Source organism: Astatotilapia calliptera, chromosome 2 (assembly GCF_964374335.1).
Source record: "Astatotilapia calliptera chromosome 2, fAstCal68.1, whole genome shotgun sequence".
NCBI lineage: Eukaryota > Metazoa > Chordata > Actinopteri > Cichliformes > Cichlidae > Astatotilapia > Astatotilapia calliptera.
In genome coordinates, this window is record NC_137423.1 from 11,032,673 (window position 1) to 11,057,623 (window position 24,951).

Sequence of the window (24,951 nt, forward strand, 5' to 3'; positions counted from 1 at the left end):
TGGTTATATATTTTTATTTTGAATAACTGTGAATGATCTGAGAAGTTTTTCCTGATCACACCAATAACATCATCTTCCTAAACCCTAAAGAGAGTCAGACTTATCATTTACATACCTCACACACACACACACACACACACACACACACACACACACACACACACACACACACACACACCCTTGACCATGACATCAGCTGATAGAAATGCTGTAATTCAAGCAGACACCACCCTGAAAGCTCAGCTGCGGGTCAGAGCAGTGACAGTATTGACACTATTGCTGCAGCTGACAATAAGATGACAGTAGTTGACATGGACGAGTAGGGAAAGTCTCCTTGTTAATGACTACAAGGGCCTGCAGAAGATACTACTGTATCTGCAGTCATCTGGACACAGCTTAACCACAGACTGTAGGTAAAGGAAGGACTTTGTGACATCATCAGTGCAAACAGTGCAGAGGTCCACTTCAGCTGAGGTGAAGCCGAGCAGGCCACGCCCCCACCCTCATTAGCTAGTCCCATCTTCTTTGTCGTTCACTTCGTACATCTCAAATTTTCTGTGTAACACAGATGTCAGAAGGCTGGACAGGCTAACGCACAAGGCTGGTCAGAATCTGAAGCAGTCAGTGAAAGTCAGGACTCAGGAGGTCATTATGAAGAACCAGTCTCAGCTGCACCACTCCACAGAGGCAGCAGAGCTCCTTCTCCACAGACTGATTCAGTCCCACTGATCATTCCTGCTCTTCTCTGTCTATTTTATAGCCTGTGGCACATTTAAACATCATAAGTTGACTTAAAGTTATTCAAAGGAGGCACATTTACATTCCATCTCTTTCTAAAAAAAAAAAAAAGTTCAATATACACGATAAGCTAAAAGGAAATAAAAAAAATGGCACTGGTCTTTAGATTGTATTCAGAATTTTCAAATGGATGATGATTTATGAATCATGACACACTGCTCTCCCCTACACCTTCCTTTGTAGAGTAAAATTACTGGTATTCTATTGGTATCTGAAATACTGGCCCTGTATTTGCTTGGTATTTGGACAGATACCAAAATAGTGGATGAATGGTAAAAAGATGTTTGATATTATATTGTCTTTATCTAACTTATCAAGATGACTTCTGATAAAAAACCTTTCTAACTAATCTAGGTTTCTCTGGCAGCAGATAACGTTTATAACTTAACACCATTGCAAAGATTAAATACAATAAAAAAGTTATTTGCGCTACATTAATTTACCGTGACTAACTAAATATTTACTTTTATCTGACACCTTTCTGCGTGAAACTCTGCAGCTCGTGAACCAAAATAGCCGTTTGTGTGAATTTTCCACCTGGAAATTATTATTATTATTATTATGTTTAAATTATTATTATTTTGACATCCACAGTAACATATTCTACATACTTTTTTTTCAAGATGTGAAGTAATTTAAGGTCCAGAGGGCGTTTCAGAGCCATTACACCATCACTTTATGTTGAAATTCAGATTACTCATAGATTATCTGGTGCTCTCAGATTAATTTTGTTGTGTAGGAGTTTCCTCAGGATGAAATAAACCGCTGAGCGGGGGGCTGAGCGGGGGGCGGGGCGGGGGGTGGGGGTTAAGGCCTTACACACGAGTTTTCTGCATTACCATAACGGTTCCCATAGACAATAGAGTCGCTACTGCGCATGTCACAGTTTTGATATGCGGCTACTTTCAAACGCTGTGGGAAAATAGAACTGCGATGCTACAGCCGTGACAGGAGTGTGAAAGATTTCTGAAGTCTTACAAGCTGGTATTAAAGTGATGTGTAAATTTACTGTCCAGACTTTAGTACAGTGTGGAGGAAATGCAGTCTGAAGATTTATGTTCTTACTGTTCAGATGTGAAGCTGGACTTATTTGGAAGAATAATATTATATGAAAACAAAATAAAATGTTATCCACTGAATAAAATAAATAATAAAATATATTAGATTTATATATTATTTATATTCTATATAGATAATAAATATATTCGTTTTGGGATGTTTTGGGATTTTTGACCTTTTCAGAAATCTGGATGTAACAGAAAATAAGTCCGAATGCTAAATTGTTGTAAACAATGTAGTGTCTGAATTCTTTTGCCTTCTGAGTGGAGAAAATTATTTTTCTTTTTTGTGTGTAGTCAAATGTTAATTTGAATAGTGGAGGTGGGAAAAAAGTTCGGACATTTCCCTTTTTTTAAAGAGATGATTGTGGAAAGAGTTCCTGATTGTCCCTGAAGGCAGCAAAGGTAAGCCCTGCCCTCCTAGCCGGCTGCTGTAGCGGTGCGTTCATGCGACTTTTTCCGGAGTGTTTGAAAGTTGTCAACAGAGAAGCAGAAGAAGGAGCAGGAGATCAGCGGCTTTAACGGGACTGCGGAGCTCGGAGGAGGAGGAATGGGCTGCACTCAGAGCAAGGTGAGACACACGGCCAGGAGACACTCGCGGACCCCGCCGGCACAGCTCTGCTTTGTCTTCTGTTTTTCTGCCGCCGGAGGTTCATTAACAGGCGGTCGGCGGCGGCGAGACGTGCCGGGAATGAGCGGCGGGGAGCGGACTGTATGTTTGCGGCACAGGCATCGTCTTTACCCAAGTTTAACCGAGTCACAAACACGGCGGCAAGTGGAGATTTGGCGCTAAAATGTGGGGAAAAACAGCGTTTTCCTCGTCCTGAACATCTGTTTCTAATCTTGAGTTTGAGTTTTCCCACGATGCTCCTTTCTAAGAAGTGACCTCAGACACATTCATTTAGAAACTTCTCTGAAATCCTCCAGTGTGCAGATAAAGTGAGTTTATTTACGAGCTTAAAGCAGCTTTAAGCTTTTAGCACCAAAACGTGCTGCAGTGAGCTCGACTTCCCTCTGTGAGCCTCACTCAGCTGAGAGGTTTGATTTAAAAGGAGAAGTTATCATCAGTTTAAACCAGCTGTGCTCACGGGCCACAAACGGTGGCTCAATCCAGCACAAACCAGAGCACAAAATGCTAAAAACACCTTTCTGCTCATGGTTTTATCGCTGCACTCTGATAGAATTGCTCTGCATCACTCACAGTTCAATTTAATGCTTATTTATCACTCCCTGGGCCTCTGAATTCATCCTTTCTTCTGATTGGCTGCCCCTCATAAGCAAAAAGTTTGAAGAGTTGGAGTGGGACTAATGTGCCTGAGATGACCACATTGGTCATAAGATGATACTTCTTACAGGAAATGGCAGTGAAAACTCCAAACATTGTTCCGTCTTTCTTTGCAGAACCTTTGTTCGGGTCGTGTCGGACTCTCGGTCGGGATGTTTCTGAGTTTGCGGCTGCAGTTTTTACACTTTCTGAGCTGTCGACCTGTTCACCTCCATGTGCGGCTCAGCTGTTGGTGCTTAATACGTCTCTGCTCTGTGTGTGAATCTGCGGAGTTCGCCCGTCTTGTGGCTGTAATTCTGCCCCACTCAGGGGTAAAAGTGAAGTTTGCCAGCTGTTGTCTTCCACTGGTTATTGATAGAAAGTGACAGCGCCACTAAAACTTCACACAGTGCCCGAAAGGAGGTCCGGGGCCTCTTGTTGTCCCGCCGGCTTGGACTTTGATATCACTGAAGCTGAATCCTCTCTGATCCTTTCAGCGAGCAGGTTGCAGCATTTTTCTGAAACTGAGAGAAAGTTTATCAGCATTTTGCTTTCTGCAGAGATTCAGAGAAAAAGGTTTCCAGCTCCGTACTTTTGATTTTGGACTGTGTTAGAGTAACTTTGCACAATTTAAAGTTACCCTTATTTATCCTATACTGGCCCTTGATGCATCCTTTACTTCGGGTAAAGGATGCATCAAGGGCAAGATGTTTTAGCTCCTCCCCTTTAAGGATTGACTCAATTTATGTGGCACAATGATGTTAACTGCTAATTCTGAGATGGGACATGCACATTTTTTTGTCACATGTCACATATGCCCGTCTTTTATTTACAGTCTGTGCTCATGTCCACCTACAATCGTAGAAACGCCGACACTTTTTATAGCATCGAGTAATCAACAGGAAATGTGATGACATCATATATTTCCCAAACTTCATGTGGTATCTGCTAATGTGGGGACCACCGGACCGCCCCAGCTGCTGTTGGACAGTACAGATGTTTTGGCTTTATCTACCTTTGCATTTTGTGTTTAGTGTGACTGATTGACCAGCTGAGACATTTAGACTTTTCCATCCGATTGATCCGGCTAATGGAGCTCCTGGTATCGACGAGCTGCAGCTGAAGCCTTCGGTTGGAGCTTCAGAGTGATAACGCTGAAGTTGATGGATAATTTGATGTTGATCCTGGTTTAAATACCTGCCTCGGGCACATTGCTCCATCACAGAGGCGGCTGAAGATGCTGTTGCATAACACAAAGCCGAGTAAATCTTTGATTAGCTCAGAATAGAAAGAGGCGTGTCAGAGAGGCTCGGAGCCTGAGAAGGAAATCCACACTCACACTGACGGCTTTAATAGCATTTCAGATTAAAGTAGACTTATTTACACTGCTGCTCAAATACCACCTTCCCCACTAACATCCACAATGATTTATGAATGATTCCTATAACTGTTGTCAGTCGCAACACTTCTGCTTATTTTAATATTTTTTTTAAATAAAAATGAAATGGATTTTCTATCAGCAGTTAAAATTGTGAACACACACAGCAAAATCTCCAGTGTTAAATTAACACTAGAGAGTGTCTATATGGGTCCACACCTCTGAGTGTTAAATACAACACTGTTGAGTGTTAAATTAACACTTTTGACAGTGTTATATGTTTAAAAGTAACCTAGTCAGATTTGAAGATAAACAATGGCTAACACTGAGCAGTGCTGATTTTCTAACACTGGAAAATAACTCAAAATGTTAGAAATATTTCAGTGTTAGAAAATCAGCACTGCTCAGTGTTAGGAGATGTTTCTAAAGAAGTTGGATACAAAGTAACCACTGAGCCTTTTAATCGACTCGTTGTAGCCTCGGACACAGAGAAGAGATCTGATGCATGTAAAGGTGGCTGATTAAACCAGAGTGCTTCTGCCTGACAACAGTAAAGTTGAATGTGTTTATTGGTTTGTGATGGGTGGTGGAGGGAAACAGCTGAAAGGACATTTTTCTGGACCTTTGAGCTTGTTGATCAGGTGATTTTGATTATTTATTTATTTATTTTCTTTGACCTGTAAAGGTTTTTATAACAGTAATGAGTGCCGCTCCTCGCTGTGGGTCAGAGAGGCTTCTCAGACTGAATCTTATAAAATCTTTAATCCTAAACACGCGTGAAGGCCTCATGGTGAATCCACAGCTGTGATTGTTGGAAACATGTCAGTAGCTGTTGCAGCTCTATTCAAATATATTCAAACCTCTGACTATTAACGCCGCTCGTGTTGCTGCTCTGCTTGCGTGCAGTTTGTTTCTCACCTTTGGTCTTCTCGTTCGCACCCGTCCAGTTGTTTCTACCAACAGATGGTGTGGCGGTTCTCAGAGGTTACAGTTTTCCACTGTCTGGACTCCAGACAGAGCAGACGGTCTGTTTTAAAGATGACAGGAGAAGAGTAACGTGGGTGGAGGAAGATGTTTTGGAAATAAGAGTTGGCAGGACTCGAAGCTTAAAACTCGAATACCTGAACGCACTTCTGCTTGTTCGGTTTCTGCTCCCCCTCTGTGTAACCTCTGTGCAGTAAAACTATCAGTTCACCACATGAGTTAAAATAACAGGAACTAATGAATACTGATGAATTCAGCTTTGAACCACTGGTAGAAATGTCAGAAGGAATAACAAATATCTGGATTCTGTTTTTATCTACACAGAATTTAAACATCTTCTCTTTTTCCCAGAAAACCCCACAAAATAAACCGTTATAAGTGATCTAAAAAGAATTTTGTGAAGTTACGAAATACTCTGGCTGTGTCTTAATTGGATGAGTTGTTGTCACTTCTGTCTCTCAAAACAGATGCTGCGCTTTAGTAGCGTGTTACCGCGGTGCTCTGTAAGAAAAAGCCAATAGAGGGCAGTATGTACGGGAAGTAGTAAACAAAGTATAACTAGTAAACTGTTCAGGAGTACTTTGAGGTGTGGGGTCCAGGTTTTAGGAGGCACCTCTGAACTCCTCTCCCTGTTTCTAAACTACGCCAACCGCCAGAGGAAGTTGATGTCATCTGCTTTCATCCACAACCTCATTCTCCTGGTTACTACCAGTGACATCAAACCTGCATCACTGCTAACACTGCAACCACCTGCCGCTCCACCTCTCGCTGTGTGAGCAGGAGCAGCTCCATCCTGACCTCCAGCTGACTTATCTTTTAAATGGAGACCTTTCATCTGCTCTCACTTGTTCTAAGCACACACCACGCTACACCGCCACGTGGTGATGAAAGTTTACCCAGAATGCACTTTTTAAAGTTTGCTCCAGTGATTTATCAGAGATCAGATCAAACACCCTGCTCTGATGGATCCTTCGTGCTGATGCTCAGAGTCGGTGTCAAAAAACAGAAACCAGGTTTAGTGTTTAGAGTGGACGTGAACCTGGTTTTAGCAGAGCTTAAATGTGTTCTAGTCTTATAAATATCATGTAGGCTTCTTTAGTCTCAGGGAGGCTAAACAAAAAAGCTTTAAAAAGTGTGAAACTTTGAAAGTCTTCACAGCGAGAAGGTAAAGTTTTGCTCGGCTTCACTGAATAAACTAAAATTCTTTTTTAGAAAACAGCTGATTCTGAGGATGTCCGGTGGGATTGTTCATGGCACAGAGACCATTTCAGCATTTCATCGTTTACTCGCTCGGCTGTTCAGTTGCTGCAGTTTAACCCAAACTTGTTAATCAGTGTTTTTTCCTCGCGGTGGAGGTTTCGGGAGCAGAGTCTGGTCTCTGCTCCGTGAAACCAGGCCTCTGTTTCTCTGCAGGCAGGTTTTTCTCCGAGGTGAAGTGTTGTTTAAACACAGGAGAGGAATCTCGCTTCTGATTTATGGCCATTTTAAAAAGTGAGGGCCTCCACAACGCCTGCAGGAACATATGCTTCTCCTCACCACCACCTTCCTCCTCCTCCTCAGGTTGAGTCCACGTCGACGTGTTTGAGCCAGAGATATTTATTGTTTCTGCTCCGAGTTTAAATAAAGAGGGTGTCCAGTTTGCAGAGCAGAGTTTGAAGTGTTTATATAGCGTGTGTGTGTGTGCGTGTGTGTGTGTGTGTTTGTGTTAGGGCGTGATTGTTTGGCCTCAGTGTTTGAGCAATAAGATGGTGTGAGGCAATACAGTAAGCATTTCAGTGTGTGTTTGGATACACGCCTAACTTATGCAAGAGTTTGTTTGTGTGTGTGTGCTGCTGGGATTGAACAATGCTGGTTAAGTAATGAGTTGCGTGTATCCTGATCGATATTTTTCTTTCTTTAATGGGATAAACGAGTTTTCGGCGTTCCTTTTTTTTCCCCTCTCGCTGAAGTGATGCTGGCTTCCTGTGAGCTGCTGAAAGATTTACGGCGGTTTACGTTGACAGATCCAGTGATGACTGTCATACAGATGCTGCGGGAAAACAGGGGTTCAGTATTTGCACACAGATGCTTCAAAACAGGGAAAGTCTTTTTAATGGACCTTAAGAAAAAAAACAAGGATTTACAGCCAGATTGTGAAGGCACACATGCACCTTCACCTGCAGGTGACTGTTTCCACAGTTCATGCTGGACGTGATGTCACAGCGTGTCTTCCTCCCATCACCACTGGGTCGTGGCAGATGGCCGCCCCTCCCTTCTGCCAGAGTATTCTTCCTGTTGTAAGGGAGTTTTTCCTTCCCGCTGTCACCAAAACGCTTGGTCAGGGCGGACGTCTGATTGTTGGGGCTTTCTCTGTTTCTCTGTATTATTGTAGAGTCTTTACCTCATAAAGCGCCCTAAGGCAGTTGTTGTGAATTGAATTTCTCAAGTTGCGCGTTTCTGCGATCGCCATCCAAAAACCAAATGTGATTGCGAAGGCTGGCTCTGACTGTTAGCTAATGACTGGTGATGAGTACTTGGTGTTTCCATACCACAGATAATCTTGTATTTTGAAACGGGTTTAAACAAGATTTACAAAACGTATATATTTTTTTTAAAATTCAGTATGACTCGAAACGAGTGACGGAGTCCGTAAACTCAGCAGGGGCGTGTTTACAGAGTCTGTCGCCATCTGGTGGCCTTCAGATAAAAAGCATGTTTAAGTCACTTCTACGCTGGCTTCTTTTTTCCCATCTAGAAGCAACATCTGTTTTTTTTTTTATTTTTATTTATTACATCTTTGCTCCTCTCGCTGTAAACCCAGACTCACTTGGCCCCACCGCCACTCTCCCTCTGAAGCCCCTCCCACAACCTTCCTGCACCCCAGCCTGGCTCTCAAAGCTCTCCTCTAGTATGGAGGGAGACATTGAAATTAGAATAATAACTTGAAGTTTAGTCGTAATAATAATGGGCAGAAGAACAGCTAGAAGCTTGTCAGTGTAATTTTTCCATAGTCAGAACATGCGTTTATCTATTTTATATCAGCTTATGTCTTGTTGGATTAAGCTCTACTTCAGTTATCTTAAGTGCGTAATAAAAGCCTTTATTGTCCTCTCATGGTTTCATACTTCAGAGGGTAGAACAGTCAAACTGGTTTAAGTTAGATTATGTTCTTTTTAAGAAGTTTTTAAGAAGGCTTTCAGTAAATCACTTGATCCTTTTGTTTGTCTGCTCCACCTTTTCCAGGTGCAGCTGCAGGTTTTTACATTAAAAGCACTTCATTCGTGTTAATGTTGAATCGTTTGTTATATTTTTGTAGCTCCTCACCCAACACCTTGTCACAATCTGAAGTCTTTTTAATCTTTCTTTTGGGATTCAGACCTGCCCCAGGTGGTGGATCGTCTCTGTGCAGGCCCCGAGCGGCTGCAGGTCGTTTGGTTTTCAGCAGCAGGAACAGCCGTCTGTTGTCCTGCAGCAGCTGAAGTTATGTAACACACAAAGAAAAGAGGGAAAGTTTCAGCGCCAGTCATGTGGACACTAACGAGACGCTTTCATAACAAACTCCCTGCTCCAGTTAGTTACCTGGACTCGGTCAGATCGTAACACTTCACTTCATGTCTAATTATTATGGGATGTTATCAAAGCTCATCTCTGGACAGGTGGTAGTGTACATCAAAAGCTCAAACCTTCCCTGACTCGGGTTTCTTTAAACTCAAAGTGTTTCAGATCTTCCTTTCTCATGAGTTGCTCAGCATTTCTCTTCCACCTCACCATCATGTGGTCAGAGGCGTTCACACCAGTGACCTGCTGGAGGTCATTTTGTAGCTCTGGCGGTGCTCATTAGGGCTGAAGGATTATGGAAAATAATCTAATTGCGATTTTTTTGCCCCAATATTGCGATGCGATTATTTTTTAAGGTCTTTGTCTTCTGTATTATTAAACAAAGACAAGCAATACATCATATAGTATGGCCAATACTATATTACATTAATTTTAAACTGTTCTTTCCTGGAAGACAGACCTCTGTTATGATGACATGAGGTGATGCATGAATTGATGACTGACATTTTTATTTAACTTCTTCAATCACAACAGTATATTTGAACATACACAATAGTTTATTTTTAGCTTACAAACATCTGAGCATAAAGTGCTGACAAGGAACCCTGGTGTAAACATTAAAATGAAAGTCAGTACAATGTGCAGATTGCAGAAATATACATAAAAAAAATCAGTGGCTTTACCACACTCAGTTTTTCGACATCTGTGAACTACTAGACAGTCATTCAATTAAAAAAATAATATTAAATAAATAAAACTAATAAATAAAAAATACACACATCTTACTGATCTCTGTAGTCAGTAACATTACACATAAAGTGCAAACATAATAGCAATTGTATAAACACACACACAAACACGCCTTTAAAATTTAAAGGCGTGAAATTGGACGGTCTAGTTCTGATTAGCGTCACCGCTGTCTCGGTGGAGTTTAATAAACTCGGCCGTCTGCTTCTTGCTATCTAAAATATAACCAGACACTGGCGTAAATTCTCGACTGTCTCATACTTCTGTTTAATAAGTTTTCTGTTTGACGTTTAGTCAGCTGTGTGAAAACCAAGGAGGAACCCACCCGGGGGATTAATAAAGTTTTATTTTATCTAATCTAATAACTTTAATCTCAGCCAAACCGATTTACTCACGAACAAACAAAACACTGAAAAAAGCCCAACAATAACATTTTTAGGTTGTCTAAGTGAATTATATATTACGTTTAACCCGAGCAGCGAAACTCCGCGGTGATCTGAAAATGATGTGCCGGGAGTTGTGCCGTTCTCGGCCGCATCAGTAACCCTCGAGCTCCCGGCTAGCTGTCGAGCTGGTGGGTAGCAGACGCCTCTGAAAACGTCGAAGCACTTTTGCAAATATGGGATATCTTGATAAACCGAGCAGATATTTGATGTTTACACAACTACTTTCTCGCCTGAAAATATGTTAAAAGTTTATTTTGTGACCCAGAAAGATTAGTATGAGTAATTTTAAAACTTAGTAGCGGCCGCCATTGCTGGAAACTGGAGTTTGGCTGGGCCGCGCTATGAATTCTGGGATATGGTAGTAATTTGGACAGCCTTCGGTGCGTCGCTGTGACGTAATCGGTCTACAAATGCGGCCTCAGGAGGATGCAGCCCATGAATTTGGACATGTCCAGAGTATAATCGCAGCCTTTGCGGTTAGAAAATTGCACTTGATCATGTCGCGATATTATCGCAAATGCGATATATTGTTCAGCCCTAGTGCTCATCCTGTTGCTCCTCGCACAAAGGAGACATGAGCCCTGCTGATGGGTTTAGGACCTTCTGCCGCTCCTGAGACTGTGCTGGGAGGCACACCTGTTAATGACATGTGGAGATGGACTACCTGTGTAACCCCTGCAGGGTGCAGGTATCGCCTCATGCTATCAGTAGCTACACTGACACTTCCCAAATGCAAAACTAGGGGAAAAGAAGTCACACAATGTTAGCTGGGAGAAGATGTGAGTGGGCTCCAGCTGTGAAATCATTCCTGTTTTGGGGGTTCCCGTTCTTGCCCGTCTAGTGCAGCTGAAACTGCTACTTAAGTCAGTATCCCAGAGGTTTGATGCCATTCTCTGATTATTTTTAATAATACATGTTCATTAAGAGGAATTTGAACCTCTGTTTATTTACTGCAACGTCTCCTTTTTGTCTTATCAGAAGAAAAGCAAAGGCAAGAAAGGAGAGAAGACTCAGAAGGCGAACATCCGCCAGGATGATGAAGGTGAGTATATTTTGTGCTGCAGACTGGTTTCCTCTTCACTCTTCTTTCGCTTCCTGTTTGCTTCTCTTGTTTTTCTGAACCTAATGTCATGAGAATCAGTCTGACTGATGATGAGAGGTTTCACTTTCACTCTGCTGTAATGTGGCTGTGGTTGCGTAGTCATACTTCATATTTTAGTAGTACAGAGACTCCTTTTTTTCTGAGGAAAAAGGCCCGACCTCTTCCTCTCTGAGTGATGTCACAGAATTGTTTCTATAGAAGTTCTCGTTTCTGTTTTTGGTGGGATAAATGCATGTGTGATAATTACAGCGTGTTCTTCTCCGTAAATGGGCTGGTATTTAGATGGTGACACAGATTTTTGTAATTCTGCTTCTGTACACTTCCAGTGAAAATAAGCAGCTGATATATGACTGGTTTCATCCTCTTTTTTTTCTAAAAAAATAAATAAGGTTCGCTTAGAAAGAGGGTGAGGAACTTGGTCATTCGGGAGGAGGTCAGAGTAGATCCCATGCTCACCTGTACTGCGCGGTGTTTTGGGCTTGTCCCCAGGCCACAGCCAGGACACTCCTGGAACGGGAAAACCTTCGAGTCACCTCAGAACTTGCTGGAAAAGAGCTCTGACCATTTCATACATAACAAACTGCCATCTTAGTTTATGCTAAGGCTTTTTTTAATGAGCCATCAAGCTGCCAGGCGCTGCAGACGAAAATGAGCCTGTGCGCAGATAAATCTGTTGCATGACAGACGAAAGAAGTCATGCTTCCTGGCCTTTCCTAAATAAACAGAAACTGAAGTGACATCATCACCAGAACGTTACAGGTGTCTGTTCACACCTGTTAGGACACCTTTATCTCCCTCTAACAGAACATGTCTTACAGTTTTACCTGTTCAGGTTTTTTACCTGACAGTTTAAAGGTCGAATGCTAACGGAGCCTTTAGCATAGCATTGATTTTATGCTACTGTGTTTCTTTTTCCTTATTTGGGTCGAAGGTTTAGGCTAGTTCTGTTTATGCAGGACAGATGTCTCCACCTCAGACACATCCATCAGTTGGAGCAGATTATTAACATTTTTCTTGCTTTCGCTGCCTCGTAGCCGGACACTTAGCCTGTTAGTCTTAGCCTCGCGTTTATTTTATGTAAGCGTTATTATACGCTTCAGTAACAGGGAATCTAAACATGCTTGTCACCAATGAAAAAAGCATCCATAAAACAAGTTCATGGATGTTTTTTTTTTTTTTTATATAAGAGTTTTCAAAAAGTTCTCTTTAAACCCAGACTTATTGTCAGTCATCTATTTTCTTCCATTTATCCAGTTCAGGGTTCAGGGAGATCCCATCATAGGGCAAGAAGTTGGGTACACCCTGGAGTACATTGCAGATCAGCAGTGAGAATTTATCTGATAGCACTTTTAACGCAGAGTTCAGAGGGCTAAACAACAATTTAAAGTAAATTAAAAAGAAGAAAAGTCATTCACAAATTTAAAATACTTACATGGACAAAAGAGTACATCAAATTTAATTAAAAACAATCCGCTAGTAAAGAAAAAACCCCAAAATAAATAGAATAAAGACAGTTTGCCCAATATATTCACCAATATTAAGTCTTGCCGTATCAGTTTTAATAATGGCTGATGAATGAAAATGAAAAATGTAAGTAGAGACTGTAGAAACACCCTTCAAAACCTGTTACAAGTGATGCTGCATAGTTTGGAGCAAACAACAACCAGCTGGTTGGAGTAAACAAGTAATCCACAATTTCTTTAAACTGCATTACCATTTTATATTAAGGGCTTACAAATGATTACACATAACAAATATGTTTTATGCTAAATATTGGCCCATATATCTGACTTTGAATGAGTTAAATATTATTGGTACTAGCCTTAAAAATCCTGCATCGGTCAGCCAGATAAAATGTCACAAAAAAGGCAGAATCATCTTAAATAGAATCAAATCCATAGAAATGGATGTAATAATGCAGTAACAGGAAAAAAGTGACCTTTTTAACAGAAAAATGAAATTAATCTACGTCAAATAACAAAGCTCGACTTATTCATTATTCTTGTTTTAGGTTTATTAAATATTTTTATGTTATTAATGAAAAGATTTAAAACTATGAAATGGAATAAAACTACAGAGTTTAACATGACGTAGTGCCATATGTCTCATGTTTCAGTTCAGCTTTCCAGTGTGTGGCTTTACTCAGCCAAATCATGTGACGGTCCTATGAAAACAGACAATATTCACATTTTTACGAGCTCCAGTTTCCCAGCAGTGACAAACGAGCTCTGAACGATCATCCTCACACTGTTTTTATCAGAGTGACTGAATCAAGCAGCTGCTTTGAAGGTTTGACTCACCGCTGACGCTCGCTGCACCCTCATTTCCTCCTGTTTACGAGCCGCTCGTTTAAACTGCAGCGATGGAGGAAGACGTGTCGTCATCCTGTGAATCACTAGCTGGAAGTTCACCTTAAAAACAGCATATTTGCACATTTATTCATTCATTCATTTATTCATGTTTTTTTTTGTTGTTGAAAATTTCACTGTTTCAGCTCTCTGAGTTTTAGTTTAAATCTTCTCTTCCTCTCATGTTAAATTATCTCCACGTGGATTTTAAAGCTTTAAAAATGCGACTTTATTGCTCTGAACTCCGTCGGGTCTCATTTTTCTGTGTTTACATGCTGCTGCAGGACCTTGTGAATAAACTCAAATCAAAGTAAAGCTGGTCTTTGTCTAAACATCAGACAGGCTCCGACCTGTTTGCGCCTGAATTTGAACTGGGATTATTAGAAAAATACAGATATTAAGTAAGGCCTGAAAGCCCCGTTGGCTCCTGGTATTAAAATATGTGGCAGCTTGTTTTTGACTGTTTTGTTAATGATAACCTTCGTTGTGTTTGTGACAGCTGAAATGTGATCGGGTTTATCCAAACTGAAGACGTCACTGAAACTGAATGAACAGATCGTGTGTCTGCACGTCCGTGCTGTAATCAACGGGTTGAAATAAGAATTGTAGTGAGAAACACTTCCTGCATACAGGTGTGATTCATGACCGTGTGTTCTTGCAAGGATGAACTTCAGCTTTAGACCTTGAGAGAACATTTTTTCATGATTCCCACGGTCATTAAAAAGTATGAAATTAAAGTCAAGAAAAGTGAAGTTTAGAAGGCCTGAAAAACGTTACAATATTTTTCATAAAAACAAATTTGCAAAGTGCTTCACAGCTTCAGTAACACATTAACAAACAGGACATACAAACTATGAACTTAGTGTGGCTTTTCCAACGCAGATTCTGATTAATCGTAAGGAGACTGATAGGTAAAAATAGTAGAAACGAAAAAAAATTTCTAAAGTCTTTCTATTGAAATATTTTTTTTAATATAAAATTCATCATAAAAGCTGGGAAAATGCTGTCACGGCAGCCAAAACATTAGTCAACCTATAATGCCTGTAGTTCCGCTCTCTGCCTGAAGAGGGCAGTGTGTTTTTAGTTCCACTCTCTACCTGAACATGGTGGTGTCTGTAGTTCCACTCTCTGCCTGAAGAGGGCGGTGTGCTTCATCTACTACTTTGCGTTTGTGTGGGAGCCCCGTCAAAACCCTGTCCATTAAGCTAGCAGTGTCCAAGCATTCTTTTTTTCTTTTTTTTTTCTTTTCATACCGCGCCCCCCTGCAATGACTGCGCTCCCCCCCCCCTCCCTAGGGGGTGGGCCCCACACTTTGGGAACCTCTGCTCTAAAGCATGTTTGTAACTTAAGGTCATGTTTTTGTGTCGGTTGGCAGGTAAACGTGCGTCAGGTGAGCCGGACGTCTGTCTGGAGAAGCAGTTGGAGCGGTTTGAGTGGCAGCTGAGGATTTTAAGGGAGGCCAATGGGAACCCAGAGAGGGTGGAGTTACTGAAAGACCATGGTGATGAAGAACTGTGTGGCCTCGTACTGAGCATCCTCGATAAGGTGAGATGTTCTTCTGATTACTGACCTGATTATCTGGAATCACTGATTTTCATTGTTGATTGAAAATAAACAGTGTTCTCTGTTTTGGGTTTTTTTTTTTTTTTTTTTTTTTTTTTTTACCATCCAGAAATTAACAGCCGAAGAGGTTTTTCAGTGAGTAGGTACAGCAGGTAGTACTGTCATCTGCATACAGAGTGATACTGAATATGGTGCTTATGAAATATAGACTCAAAGTGTTGTGATGCTGAAAATAATGAGGACCAAAAATAGTGCCTTGAGGGATGCCATCTTTAATAAGGTGGCATCCCTCAAGAACACGTTTCTGTGTTCTGCCAAAGAAGATTTTAAAAAAGAAGAAAACTAGTGAATAGACTTTTTAAAAAGATGTCAGTGATTAAAAGAGCACAGAAACCAGTCAAGTTTCTTTGTAAAACACAGCAGGTTTTTGGGACTTCATGTGTCCTGTTTTATTGACGCCTGCCCTCCAACTGTCTCATTATTTTCCTCTTTATTAAACTGAATCTGTCCTGACTTCCAGGTGAAAACGGAGACGACGGCCGATTTGAACATCCTGCATGAACAGAAGAGTAAATCTGCTACTGAGGAGCACGAGAGGCACGTGGAAGGTAATGCACAGCAGATGGCTGGAGAGTCAACACTTATATCTGCTGTATTTGTTTAACGAGTTGTGATTATGGGACCACAGACTTCCCCTCCTGCAGAGAGACCCCCAGGATCAAAGAAGCGGGAAATGACTAAGAAGCAGACTGGATTCTCTTTTCTTTTGTCACCCTGAAGTCATTTTTAGTCTCCTTTTGGTCATTTTATGTGTCTTTGTGGTTGTTTTTGTCTCTTTTTTCTTGTCTAATTAGAATATCTGTTATAGATAAAAGAACCCGACAAACACAAGTGAAGCCACTTTTAAAAAGTAATCCTGTATGAGTCTTGTTAGATGTTAAAAACATTTCGCCAAACTTCTTAGCTATGGTCTACATGTGCCTGTTTGAGGTCATGTGATGCTGGGACTATAAACCGAGTTTGTGTTGTTTCCTGCAGAGCTGCAGAGGAGAAACGAGCACGAGAAAAATCAACTGACAGAAAAGTTTCAGGCGGCTGAAAATGTTCTCAAGGTAAACGTGGAAACGACGAGCAGTGTTTTTGTGTCTGTTAATACAGTCTGAAAATCAGCCGAGAATGTAAATGAAATTCTGTATTTAACGACTAGATTTAATTTCATTCTTGATTTATCTCACAAAGTCTGCGTTTCCTGTTTGTGTGTGAGTAATTTTGTTTTGTTTTACCCATTAATTATTAAGTGTTAGTGAAGCTCTTATAACAGTCTACATTTTAAAAGATATGGTTCCCACAGTTGATGCACTTGGTAAAAGCGGTAATTGTAATTTCAAGTATTTGTAGCTGATGAAAAGAACAAATATGTGAAGTAACGGTGAGAGCGGAGATCGTTTGTATGATACAGACCTCAGTTTCACTAATTCGAGCTTAAAGTTAAAGACGTAGCCTGTATATAAAAGATTCCATGTTTGTCTGTATATATTAGACTCTGTGTTTGGAAGCCTCGGTATGAGCTTAGCTTTTAGTGCTAAGTCATCAAATAACGTCAGTTAGCTTGGTTATTAAACTGCATAAACTGTATGGGAGAACCACACAGGCACCTGCTAATGGCAATGAGCTGAATGAGTGTTTTTATTTGATTTTTTTAAAACACTGAATCCAGTTTGTTCTAGGGGGAAAAAAGAGAAACAGCAGTAAATTACAACAGTAATAATCTGTTTAATAATTCTGGTGATCCTTTTAAATTGTGTGAATTTGAGGCTTCAAAGGTTTTGCATGGACATATTTGAGTATATTTTGCCCCTTCTGGGACTGAAGGTATTGAATTAGTTTCTGTAAGCAGCAGTGTTAAACATACCTGCAGAAACCCTCGGAGAACTCCAGTAGGGGGCGCTGTTCTGGATGTTAGCGTGTTGATGTTTCATGTATTCAGTAACCAGGAAGAAGCTGAATTAAGTGTTTTTGTTTTGTTTTTGCAGGCTAAAGTGGAGGAGCTGAAGGCAGAGCTGCAGGTTTACAACGAGCTGAAGAGACGAGTCGAAGAATCGATGTTTAAGAAGGACCTGCAGAGGAATATACAGGTGTGTGTGTGTGTGTTTACATAAAATTAAAGTTAAACTTGTGTTTGAAGTTAAATCAATTTAAACCACCTGTAACTACAATATTAAAACTCTTTAATATCCTGTTTAGGCTCACGGGAGCCCAGGTGCATTCTGGGAGTCTGAGCAGGAGTCCCTGGTGTTTGTGATTGAGATGAAGAGTGAGCGCGTGCAGGAGCAGAACAGGAAGCTGCAGCAGATGGACACGCTGGTACGTGATGATGTTTAAAGAGTTTCTGCAGGCGTGAAGCTTTTACGTCACCTGTCCGTACGATGACGCCGAAGCTGATGTGGACGTGATGAAGCTACAGACACCAGATACATGCTGAGTGTTAGAGCGAGCTGTGTTTCATGGGAAATGATCTGAGTTTTCTCAGATGTGCAGGAGCTGCTCTTCTTTTTTATTGTCAGCTATAGTTTTTGTATCCGTTCAGAAGGTTTTATACAAAATATATAATAGCAGCTGAAAGCTGCAGGCTTTAGAGAGGCCTGTGGATATCAGAGAAAACCATTTACCTTAAATCTTTAAGTTCTAGACCCATGCTGTTTAAAAACAACTCTGAATAATTAATTAATGCACCTCCTCAGTAAGATAATCGGTAAATGAGCTTTTTAAAATCCTGAGTCCAGAGTTTGCAGAGAAAATGCAAAAAAACTTTTAGTACAAAGACATCTCTTTGTAGTAACTGTGATGTTACAAGACTTTAAAAGTTTGACTTCATGTGCTGAACACTGCAGAAAACCTGAACTTTGACCTCAAACTCCATTTCATTCCTGTTCAGTTACATTTAATGTCTTTACGTTTCCTTGTGTTTGTGGGGCTCGTTCTTTCCGCGACGTTCTTCGTCTTCATGCTCGTCTCATGATTTTCAGGTGGAGAAGAATTTGGCTTTGGAGGACCAGATCGTTCACACCATGCAGCAGAACGAGGACCTGAGGGTCCGGATAGACAACTGCCAGACTCTCATTCAGTACGTGCCTGAATATTTAATAGAGTGAAGAAAGCAGAGCAGAGGCATGAGTGTGCTGCCACCTGCTGGACGGAACATCTTCCTGCAGGAGCGCTTCAGTCAAAATGGGCTGGTGTTAGAACAGTTTAATATAAGGAGGTGCATTTCTTGAAGCTAAAGGAGCAACACATTTTGATTTAGTGATAGTAACTGATCTAACTTCAGATTCAACCCTCAGAAAAACCTCATTAATATTAGAGAAGAGTAATTTCTTATAAAACCAGACAAACCTGAGCAAAGTTCCCACCTGACCCTCTCAGAATCAGCTGATCTCTGTTTACATTAACTTTACTTTATGCTGAAGTACTGCAGGTTTCAGCTTTCAGAGCTACGAAATGTGTTTACATCCACTCCAAGTGTCACAAGCTAAAGAAGATTTGTTCTAAAAACAACTTTGAGCACCAGTTTAAAATCTGTGAGGCAGAGCAGCCGAAACAAATCAGTATCCTTGGATCAGTGCAGTCTGTTGCTCCGTTTTCTAGGAAACATAAAGACGTAACAGAGGTCCCCAACCACCTTGTCCTTTCTCAAATAATTTTCCCTTTCCTCCTGTTCTCAGGCAGCTATCGAAGGAGCAGCAAGACCTGAAGGTGGCGCTGGAGAGGCAGGTAGCATCCAACCAGAAGCTTTCTCAGGAAAAAGAGCAGCTGATGTTCAAGCTGAGACACAGGGACTCGTGCCCGCCCATCCACCTGCCCACCGTGATGCCGGAGGTCACGCCAAGATGACCGACTGCGAGTCTGACCCTGGATCTTTTTCCGACTAGCAGCCCGTCTGGTTTCATTAACTGAGCAAAAGAGTCAAACAGAAAGAGTGGCCAACCCTCCGAGTTCACGTTAGAGACTCTGGAGCTCTGACTCTGCCTACATTAATGCTGATCAACGAGAACATCAGTTTCACTGCAGCCAGCGGATCTTCTGCAGTCGATGAGGTTTACTGAACAACTCTGGATCCTCTGAGATCACAGAAAGCTTTGAGCGTTTACCGCTGTATGCACGAACTGTTTGGAGCCAGAGAGACATGTTTATTTTTGTTTTTCTGGCATTTTCTAATGACGATCATCGGTTTGATGGCGGTTTAAATGCTACAGAAAGCATGAAACTGAGATACTAGGAACAGAGTTTTATTTTATTGCAGAGCAAAAACGGACTGATGAGCGTGGCAGCACAGAAATGCTCGTTCTGTCCGTAACATCACGTTATCAGTTAACTTCACTCCACTACTTGACTCAATCTTGAGTTCAAGTCCAAGAACTCCTGGTGGCACCATAAAACCTGCATCATATGCTGCGATGCTTCGTCAGGTGTGCCTTTTCAGGTCTAGGCCTTCAGCTATTAATGACTTTCCTTTTTGAATTAAACCTTCAGCCCATTATCAGTCTAGAATTTATTTCATAAATTACATCCAATAACAGGCAATTTTCGTGTGACAAAAGCCATAAAACTTGACTAATTTGATTTCTTTTGCTGACTAACTGTTACTCGAGTCACTGTATCCGTAGGTATTACGGTTCTGGAAATTCCAAATGCCAATGCCAAAGTGCCTCCCATCAGGACGCCGAAGTGCTGATCAAAGATCTCATGAGCGTCTTTGCTGAAGTTGGAGCCTTGCTGAGTTGAACAGTATTTGATGCACGTGAAGTAGCTGAAGGTTCAAACGTATTAAACTTTCTCCAAGGACTCTGCTGGGAACCAGGTTTGTTGATGGTACCAGAAAGTCTGAGACCTCTGAGGTTTCAAGGGTTGTAACAAAGGCCTGTTTTACTTGGATGGTTAATGCATTTGATGAGCTTCCTGAGGATCCTAAAGAAAAAATATGACTAGTACTTGATAGCTTTCCAGTTTATTAGTGTTTTAGCATTTACCTTTGTGCCTTTTCTAACTGCAGGGACTGTTTTTCCACTTCTTTTATCCTTTTTATTTCCAACTTGCTCCTTTCACTAATAGTCCACAAAATTTAAAAAAAAAAACAAAAAACAGGGATATCTCTAGAAACAACAGACCTGCTGGCTCTGTCTGGAATTATTTTTTTCTTTTCACGTAAATCACCCCAGTTTCTACTGGTAACTTTCGGCTGTGGGTTATTTTTCACGAGGTAGTATTTTATAACACCGGTAGTAAACATAAAAGTGAGCAGAGGTTTAAACCCTGAAAGGACTAGTACAGTTATCGATGTAGGGTGGAGCAATGGAAATAGAAAGGTAAATACTGACACCAGTTCACACCTACCCTGTGCTGGAACAGTGCTTAGTGCTTTGTAGGGAAGTCTTTCAGGTTTTTCTCTCATTACAAACTTCTGCTTGAAGGTTCAGATCTTTTTTTTTTTTTTTTTTTACTGTAGTTGGTTCTCTCAGTTCTTTCCAAGCACTTCTATTTTTTTTGATGTTCAATTGAGATCACACTTTTCATTGTACAGCATCAGTAATTGAGTATTTAGGAGCCAAAAAACAAACTGCATTAAAGGTTATTAAAGCATTAAATGGGCTTTCAGATCAACAGCCATAGTTTTATTCGTTAAAAAAAAATTACACGCTATATATGGTACGCTAACATAATATCTCTTGCTATTGTCTTTTGGTTGGAAAGCGTTGCAATAATATTAAGATATGTTAGCTGAATGTTAAAACCTAGCACCAGAGCTTCAGTGAACACCTCTGTAAGAGCTATCAGTGCTGGTTGTTATTGTCAATTAGGGATTAGCAGTAAATTATTAGCATGTTAGTCGTGTGTTTACCCGTTAGTATATTAATATCCCCAGGAAAAAAGGTACATGCCAGAGTGCTAGCACACAATACTTAATAAAACACACATTCATATCTTAACCTTAGCAAGCAGAATGGTTTAAAGGGTGAGGTTTATTTTATTTTATTTTTTTCAACCAACTGACTCTGCTCTATTAGTCCGTGAGCTATTGTGGCAGGTAGGCTAACTGCTAACATGTTGGCTGGCTCCAGTAATTAGCTGTGTAGGCTTAGCCAGATTGTTCTGGTTGTGTTCATAATATATTAGAGTGAGCATGCTTATCATGTTCTTGATATATTTACTGCTTTTATATAACCATTTTATCATGTGTATTTGTTAAAGCAGTTTAACCACAGAACATCAGTACTTTTCCTTTCTACATCTCTTTGTTAGTCAGTTAATCTATCCTTTTAGCTGTGTTATCTAATATGCAAGCTAGCCACAGTAGCTCACAAATATTAGCAGACAGGCTGTTTGGGTGTTTATTGTTTTAAGTTATTCAGTGATGTGATGTAAACATTGAGCTAAATTCTGCGACCACTTAAAATAGTTATCTAAATCACATAAATCTGAAGTGTCCTTTTCCATGCATCTTTGTGAAGCTGTTAGTCATTTAGCAGACAACGAAATGCTAACATGCTGGCATCTGCCATTTTGCAGGATTCCTAAAATGTCTATTTCAGTAACAGGCACATTTAAAGCTTGAAAAGTTTAATTTTCACAAGTAAATACTTAAGAACAGTCACAGAAATCTAATCACTGCATACAGTCTTTGAGTCAGTTGATGAATTTTTTTTTCCTTTGTAAGATTTGAAAAATATTGTTATCATGTCCTTTTTTTTTTTCTTTTTTTTTTTTTTTTGCATGATGTAAGTTTGTATTGCCAAAAAACAATGTCAGTGTTGTTACAGCTCTGTATTTTGCACCAGCACTTTGACCGCTATTTTTACCAGGCATTTATAGAGATTTACATATTGTACAGTTTAGATTTTTTTTCTTCTCTTTCCTACATGTAAAGAAAAAAAGTAGTATGTCTTTTTGCAGTCAAATGGAAGTCAAGCGGTTTGCTTTCACAGCGTGATGTAAATACACTCAAATGTTTTCTTTGTTTTGTTTTTGACTTGTTGAAATAAAAATCTGTAACTGAGTTTGACTGCTGTTAATAATTTCATCTGAGATTACATTTTTACTTACATTTGGATTTGATCAAGATGTAATATCGTACAGAGAATGAAAATACTTTAAAAAACAGTTTGTATGTAATGTTAAACTCCCTAATAAACTTAAAGATAAAGTATAAATTCCTAATCTTAAATATTAAGAAGAAAATGGGCAGGGGGAGGGGGGGACTTTCAGTGGGTAACAGGAATATTATATATATTTTAGTGAGGAATTTGAACTAAAATTCTTAAGTACACAATAAAAATAACAAAAAAGACACTAAGAACAAGGAGAACGAGCAGAAAATTGTTACTAAATGATAAAGATTGAGTTGTGTAATGCTGATCTGTGACCACGAGGGGGCAGCAGAAACCAGCCACTGGAATACAACCTGTGAATGTGATCACCACCACAGGCTTTCCCAAAGACATTACATCACTAGCTGATGTCACTGGGAGCTAATGCTAACATTAAACTAATGCTCAGCAGAGGACCATATACTAAACAGTCTTATTCTGAACTGAGAGATCCTTGGCTGCTTTCAGGACGTTTACATATTTAAGTCATAAGAATATTCCAGGAAATATAATTCACAAATAGGAGCTGTATTTAGCTGTACACTGGAGTTGTACTTGGAGGCACCTTGGCTATGGGTTAAAAAAATAGTTCCTGCAGTGTTGGTTTTTTTTATTTGTTTTTTTTTTTAATTATTAACTGGTCTCTGGATATCACATCTGTAGCAATGTTATATACAAATATAGGGTATATCTTTTGTTTATTTTTGCAAATAAATCTTGTTTCTTCATAGTGTTTTCATTTGCCTTTTCTTTGTTGCTTTAAAGAAAAACCTAAAATTTCCACCAACATCTTTTTCTAATCACTTCCTTGATGATAAATTAGATTAAGGAAAGATGTGAAGGAGAATTCAAAACCCTATGTGTTCTTAACATGTTGTTTTATAAATGTTGGAGAACTCTGATAAATAATCTCGACATCCTTCAGTTTATTTTAATGAAACACATTCTCTTTATTTGTGAAGCCACATTACAGAAAGTGCTTCATACAGGAAAAAACTTTATAACAAGCAGATTTGAATAAAGTTTTGGGTTTAAGAAACTGTTACTGAAGCTTTAGTAATTTACATGATGATCAGCTTCACTTGTTGGTTGATCATTTCGTTTGATTGCACATAACTATGGACTGTTGAATGGCATTATCTCCTTTTATACCAGCTCTTATTATGGCTACAGGTACTTCAGGGTCATCAAAGGGTTGTTTTTTTTTTAACCTCTAGCCTGGTTTTCCATTTGTGAGCATTAACTGGGGATGTCGCTAACCAGTGTTTCCGGACCAACCCAGGTCATTGTCTCTCACAGTCAAGTTTAGATGTGTTTTAGTTTATAAGTTGAGGAAATACAGAGATAAGAGCTGCCATCTTTACGAGAAGACGAGAGGAAATGTTTTCATGTCCTCTAAGTCTTTTAGCTAAGCTCTGGATGGCTTTGATCAGCCTTTCAGTGATCGGGGCTGTAAGAAATCCTAAATCCAGTAACCGTGCATCATCTTAGACAGCAGGTCAATAAACTGCTACGGTACAAGTCAACCAGCACACCTCAGCCAGTGTCCACCAGGGTTAGCATTTGGTTTCAGCCACAAGCTAAAAGATTCTCAAACTAGAAGTCTCCTTTCAAATCAAATCTCTCACATGCATTCTGTCATAAAATGCCAATAATGATCTAGTTACAGCCTAACCCTGAGCCTGCACTGGTGGACAGCAACCTGAGGGATGGTGAGAGATCAACAGTCCTCACAAAAAGGCGACCTCACATGTGAGAAATCCACAACATGGTGCCGAGTCAATCAGAAATCGAACGAACTTAAAAAGAGCAACTTGCGTGGCTGAAAATCCACCGACCACAGGTATGGATCCAGGTTAGTTTGTGATATATTTATGAAAACATCAAGAACACATCTCACACATATTTATGAGAATATGAGATCAGGGTCAACTCCAAAAGTTGTAAGTTGGGCCAAGAATACTGCTCATATAAATATTTTTATTAAACCTTAACAAAACTGGTAATACTGATTAAAAAAAGCAACAACTAGAAAACGGTCTGAACAAACCATAAAACCCCCTCGATGACGGGAGAAATTAAAAGCCACCAAAACCGCTAACACTGACGGAAAAAATAAACTCCAGCTGACCACTCATACTCAAATCTGCCTGTAGGGGGCAGCAGTCAGGTGAGCCACAGACGTCACTTCATACACGAATTTATGTTTGTTTGTTTAGAAAGTCCTTGTCTTCCTGATGACATCACGCAGGTCATGAAAGACAATGCGCTGTGATTGGTTGGGGACTGGCCTGCTGTCTGTCTCTCTATGTTGAGGCCCAGGAAGATGGAGACCTTTGACCTGCAGAGAGCGTGAAGTGCTGAACGGATGTGAAGGGATCAGCGTGTCAGTGGCTGTTTGATGAGCTGAGACAAAACCTGAAACCTGCAGGTCGACACCCCCAAAAGCACCCCCACCCCTCCAACCACAGAGTGTGTGCGCTTCTTTTGCTGACATTATGGGGACCCTGTTTTTGGGGAGCAACAGCAGGTCCCCATGAGGTAGATTTGATTCTGAAGGCTTGGTTTAAGGTTGTTTAGGTGC

General features: G+C 40.4%; 1 protein-coding gene across 1 annotated transcript; it reads left to right on the plus strand.

Annotated features, from left to right (window-relative positions):
* Positions 1–2,257: 2,257 nt before the first annotated feature.
* ccdc69 (coiled-coil domain containing 69) lies at positions 2,258–19,760 on the plus strand. Its single transcript, XM_026184643.2, has 9 exons — positions 2,258–2,427; positions 11,191–11,254; positions 15,038–15,207; positions 15,746–15,833; positions 16,264–16,337; positions 17,259–17,360; positions 17,470–17,589; positions 18,252–18,349; positions 18,948–19,760. Exons 1-9 carry the CDS (start codon positions 2,407–2,409, stop codon positions 19,114–19,116), a joined length of 906 nt encoding a protein of 301 aa, XP_026040428.2. The 5' UTR covers positions 2,258–2,406; the 3' UTR covers positions 19,117–19,760.
* The last annotated feature ends 5,191 nt before the right edge of the window (positions 19,761–24,951 follow it).

Bases quoted from the DNA above. Each gene is read 5' to 3' on its own strand.
- ccdc69 (XM_026184643.2), top strand. From the start codon at position 2,407: ATGGGCTGCACTCAGAGCAAG. The intron at 16,338-17,258 runs GTAAACGTGGAA...TTGTTTTTGCAG, and splicing joins CGGCTGAAAATGTTCTCAAG to GCTAAAGTGGAGGAGCTGAA. The intron at 18,350-18,947 runs GTACGTGCCTGA...TCCTGTTCTCAG, and splicing joins AACTGCCAGACTCTCATTCA to GCAGCTATCGAAGGAGCAGC.